This window comes from Triticum urartu, chromosome 1A, assembly GCF_056163025.1.
Source record: "Triticum urartu cultivar PI428250 chromosome 1A, HENAU_Tu73, whole genome shotgun sequence".
Lineage (NCBI taxonomy): Eukaryota > Viridiplantae > Streptophyta > Magnoliopsida > Poales > Poaceae > Triticum > Triticum urartu.
In genome coordinates this window covers 216,462,628-216,468,241 of record NC_141873.1, presented here as the reverse complement: position 1 = coordinate 216,468,241, position 5,614 = coordinate 216,462,628, and the positions used below count along the sequence as shown (strand labels likewise).

Below are 5,614 nucleotides of genomic sequence, written 5' to 3'. Positions count from 1 at the left end.
GATGGGGTTTCGATGACTAGGGAGCAAACAAGCTTCGCCTATGTCTCGAGTTGTTGTCTGTTGTCCTTGAACCGCCGCCGGGTCGTCCCCTTATATACACGGGTGACGCCCGTCGGTTCACAGAGTCCCAATACCGGCTCATAGATGTGTCCGGTTTGGTCTGTACTTATTCCTAACTTACAATACAAGTTAAATACCAACGCCGGTTTACGGCTACAGGCCTTGAACCGACCATGGGCCTTGAGCCCTCCTCTGCCTTCTTGGGCTTTAACATACTTAACTACTGACGAAGTTAACCCGGCCCAGATAGGCCGGTTTACGCCCAGTAGTGATATCCCCAACATTAGGCCCCAGATTGATTTGAACATGTTCATGTCAATCCTTTAGCAAAAATCTTCATCTTCAATATCTTCTTGTAGTTTGTTGAACCACCGTGATGTCATATTCTCTGGTCATTGTAAACCGGCATGACGTCACCTGTTATAAAGGACCTTAATAGGTCTGCGACAATTAAGGCGACATCTTCATTTCCAAACCCACGGTCCCTTGGTTTTCTCGCCTGACTCCTGTCCCTTGCCTTATAAATAGGACCGAAGGGTTATTTCTTTTTCCCCTCCGTGCCCTTCTGCTTCGTCTTCCTCGCATCGCCCAGCTTCGGAGCTCCGCCGCCACCGTCAACCTCTGCATCAATCTTGGCCGCTGCATCAACCTGGGCGCACCAGAGCACCGCGGCAACCTTCCGCGTCTTTCTCATCTCCAGTAAGTCTTCTGTTCTTTTCAACACAGATCTGCTCTAGGGTTTCATGTTCTTCTAGTGTTCATCGCCTGTTTCGTGTTCATACGATAGCTCCTAGATGCATCTGTGAATCCTTGCTCTATGTAGCGGTAGGTTTTAGCATCCGCCTTCAGTTTCATGCCTCAAGACCATAGATCTATATGTATCTCTGCCCATTGATTCAGTACTGTTCTTTTTTGAACCTTGAATATTTTCCTTCTTTTCTGAACTTGCTTCAGATCCGTCGCTGTAGAGAAGTGTTGTGAAATCTATTTCTATAAACTTACTCATCTGCTTCAATGTTTAGACCAGGCGGTTTAACTTTGTAGAAAAAATTGCCAAACCGGTATATACCATTAGTCCCCTTGTTGAACCGCCAGATGTTGTAGCTTCATAAAACTCCGGTTTAAATAGATCTGTCTCCGGTTTAACATTGCACATACCAATGTACCTTAATCAATGCATTTTTGAACCGGGATCACCTACCATGTAGATTTCATCATGGCCAAGCAAGTATATGAGTGCAACTGGGTTCCTTCTCGCATCACAAAGGCTCAACTGGACGATTTAGTCCTGATCGGCACCTTAGGCAGCAAAGATACCATCCATTGGAGGGTTCCTGGCAAAGAATGCCCTCCCACACCTCAAGAAGGAGAGGTCGTCGTTTTCGTAGATCACTTAGCCCGGGGCTTTAAGCCGCCCGGTTCTAAATTTTACCGGGACATTTTAGCCGATTTTGAACTCCACCCACAAGACACTGGTCCCAACTATGTTACAAACATGTGTCACTTCCAAGTGCTCTGTGAGGCGTTCTTTCAAGAGGAGCCCATAGTGGAGTTGTTCAGAGACTGTTTCCATCTAAACCGCCGTACTGAGTTTTCTGATGGTTCCAATACGGAATTGGGCGGTGTGGCGATTCAGAAAAGGAAAGAGGTCACATACCCTCATGCCAAGCTGCATAGCCACCCCAAAGAGTGGAATCAAACATGGTTCTATTGCAAAGACACCTCCCCTGCTGGTGAAAATCCTTTGCCTGGCTTTCGTCCGGAGCAGCTCAGCAATACACACCCCTTTCCGCAAAGGTTGACTGCCAAGGAGAGAAGCAAATACGCTCCTCAACTGTCCAAGCTCAGAGCCTTCATGGCCAACGGTTTAACAGGGGTTGATCTCGCTCGCTGTTGGATATCATGGAGCATACTACCCCTTAGTCAGCGCTCCGGTTTGATGTGTGAGTATACTGGCAGTGTTGATGACCCACTGCGACATGCTAACATCCAGCTCACCGACGAAGAAATCACAGAAGCTGTGAATAATATGCTGAATGAACCGGAACACATTTGTGCTAAAACCGGCCTACTTCCCTTCTGTGCCACCAACAAACTGCCAGCTGTAAGAGTTTGATTTTTCCTTTTGCTGAACCTGTTATTGATATGTCTGGTCATTGTTTAATATCAGTGTTTGTGTGACCAGGGCAATGATCTGTTTTGGAGCAAGAAACTGCCGCAGGAGAAACCAGAAAAACCAGACAAACCGGAAAGATCAACCCGGCAAAAGACTAAAGCTGTGAAAAAGACTGCCCACAGGAAAAGAACCACTGCATCCTCTAATCCGGCCCCTGATGATGATGTGGATAATCCGGACCTTGAGGTAGGGCTTGACTCACTTGGCTTATTTTTCATGCGTCTTATTGCTGGTGATATTTGTCAGGATGATGCCGAAGCCAGCCATGCTGATGCTGCAGAGGTAATTATTCTCTCTTCCGATTCAGAACCTTTGCCTTCACTAAAAATCCGTCAGGCAAACCGAAAAGTTAAATTTTCTCATCCTCTCGCTTACTTGGATCCCAAATTTCTTATGAAGACCCAAGAGCACGAAGCTCGCCACACAAACCAGCACAGCGGCCAGGTAGTTACCTCCACCGGTTTACCGAACAGTCCGGTTCAGAAACGCCATTCAGAGGTCTCTAATTTGCTTGTCAGTGCTTGTCCTAAAGCGGGCTGTTTTCGTCAACCTCTTAATCCATCTGACTCTGACTAACAGGTTACTTCCCACTCATCCTCTGGCGAGTCATCGGCCACTCAGCTGCCACCGCTCAAAACGGTGCTTGGGTAAGCCATACTTATCTCAATATTTCCGGTACATCACCTTGGAACATATGTTGTATTTGACTTTGTTATGCCTTTCAGGGCCAAGCCTAGGCCGAGCAAGAAGGCTCGCCTGGATAAAGCGGCCGAGGAGGATGCCGTCCCTGAACCGGGCAAAACACCAGATCTTGAAGCGGCTATTCCTGAAGACATACCCAATGATCCACCGCAGCGAGATGACGATCTTATTGCTGAAGAGAGGCCTATTGATACCTCAAGTCCTGTCAACCAGCCCACAAGCCCCATCCGGATTGAGAAATCCACCAATCCAACAAAGCCTACTGATAAGCCAACGGCCCCAGTTCAAACCGGTGATGCCAAGGATGATGAGGTTGTCATTACTGGCATTGGTCGCACAGAGCCAGGCAATCCTGTCGCTTTGTCTAAACATACTGCCAAGGAAGAATTTGCTGCCTTTGGCAAAGGCAAGTGGAATGTTGATCTGGCGACTTACGCTGCTCTGAACGCCCAAGACATCCATTCCGGCTATCTGAACCGGCTGTATACCAGTCGTGACTATGAAGCCGGTCTGGTTAACATGATGAAAGATAAATATGAGGTAAATTCCATATGCTCTTTCCTGCTTGTATGCTTCAATTCTTGCTGACTCTCCTAGCCCCCAAGGGCCGGCTTGTAATCTTCTGTCACACCGGGACTTACTAATATAAATCTTAATGCCTCGAAATTTGCTGATGTAGCCCCCAAGGGCCGGTTTAACTTACTGTAGTTAAACCGGGACTTAAGTAATTAATATCTCCGCATCAGAACTTTTTTTGAACAAATAGCTATTAGCCCCCAAGTGCCAAGTTGAATACTTGTATTGAGCTTGGGACTTTGTAATCAATTGAAAGATGATGATCAAATAGGCATTAGCCCCCAAGCACCAAATGCATAACTTGTTATGTGGTTGGTGCTTCAATTCTTGCACTGCTTGCTGAATCATATAACTGTCTGTATGCAGGCTGAGTTGAAGACAAAAGAGACCCAAATCGCCGATCTCCAAGAAAATCTGAAGTCCCAACAGACTGAAACTTCAAAAGAAAAAGAGGAGTTGACCAGGGCCTTAAGCGTCATGGAACAGCTTAAGAAGGATTTCAAGAAGGAGCGGGCGGATTGGGCTACTGAAAAATCCGCTTTAACCAAACGAGCAGAAGACGCCGAGGCTGCACTAAAACCGGTAGTGGATGAACTGACCAGCATAAAGCGGCACGTGCATGCCATGACCACTGCTATCTTTGGTAAGCCGGTTTGATTTTTGAATTGATTCTGCCGTCTTACAGAGCTACCGGTTTGTTCACCCTTGGTGATATTTCAGGGACACGCATTGGTCACTTGGGGACAGATGTGCGGAAAAAATTGAAAGCCGCTTACACGTTGATCGAACAACTGTACACTGGTGCACAGCGGATCATCTGTACTGCATCCCACAACAAGCCGGCGCTCACTTTGATTCAGGACACTCTGATGAAACTGTCGGTGCTTCCTGCCCGGGTTGAAGAGCTGAAGAAATCTGCTGCTCGAACCGTTGCGATCAATGCCTTAATCCAGGCAAAAGCTTGGGTGCCGGATTTTGATCCTATTGAAGCGGCTCAGGGCTATCCCAGCTTGAAGGAAGACGGGTCAGAGTTTAGTGAAGCGGATCTACGAGCAATAAACTGGGAGGTGCGTCCGCTAGCTTGTCAATTGGCCGAAGAAGCAGACTTGTCTCATTATCAAGCCCAATATGACAATCAAAACAAGCGAATAGCTGCACCAATTCATGAAGCGGAAAATCTTATCCCTCCAATCCGTAAGCATACTTACGCTCCCGATATTGACCCGTCGTTGCTGATCCATGATGAAGCTGTCTTTCAAGCATTAATGGGAATCGACTGGACAACTGTTGATTCCAGCCGCTGGGTAGAGAAACTGAAGCTGAAGCGGCGCGGGATGATCCACAACCATCAGGCCAGGCTGGTGACCAAGCTTGAACCGGAAGCCGGTTTAAAACTGCTTCTCCCTTGCGAAAACAATGATCTTATTGTGGGCACCGTGTTACCTTGTAATAGGCTAGCTGATACTTTTGATGTTGATATGCCTTCGTGCATAATTACTGCAACTTGCTCTTTCCTTTGGGTGATGAACTTTCCAAAGTACTTTCTGCAATAAAAAATCTTAAAGTGCCACCGCGGTTGTACCGTCAGGCGGAATATGATGTCTGCATACATGAAATCAAAACATCCGAAATTTTTAAGTGTATGACCAAATTTTTGAGATACATAATACCTGCCATCATTGGCTGTGAAGTTGGCTTGGCCAATCTTGAAGCGAAGTTTTATAAACCCACACTGTTGGAGGAGATAGCAGCTCCTGTATATATATGATGCCAGTTTACCATGTAAACCGTGCCGGGTTATAATAAACACCATGTTACTCCATAATAGGATGTTAAAAAAAATCAAACCGGGCAAATAGTCTCCGGATTAAAAATGAACCGTGTTCCGTCAATTGACAGTTTAAACCGGCTTAAAACTTTGTCGGTTTAAAAAACGCAATAAAAAGAAAGAAATATCTTTCAAAGAAAAATGTGAAGCAAAAGCAATGACAAAACCGTTTGCAAAAAGAGGCTTATTTGAGCTGATCAGATGGCGTTACCATGGTCGGACACGACCGAGCTCCCGATAGGTGTAGCTATGGTTCAAGTCAGCCAGGTCCC

General features: G+C 46.4%; 1 protein-coding gene across 1 annotated transcript; it reads left to right on the top strand.

Annotated features, from left to right (window-relative positions):
* The first annotated feature begins 467 nt into the window (after window positions 1–467).
* LOC147990636 (uncharacterized) lies at window positions 468–4,226 on the top strand. Its single transcript, XM_087538327.1, has 4 exons — window positions 468–499; window positions 2,962–3,478; window positions 3,881–4,036; window positions 4,200–4,226. The coding sequence occupies exons 1-4, from the start codon at window positions 468–470 to the stop codon at window positions 4,224–4,226; spliced, it is 732 nt and encodes a 243-aa protein (XP_087394453.1).
* The last annotated feature ends 1,388 nt before the right edge of the window (window positions 4,227–5,614 follow it).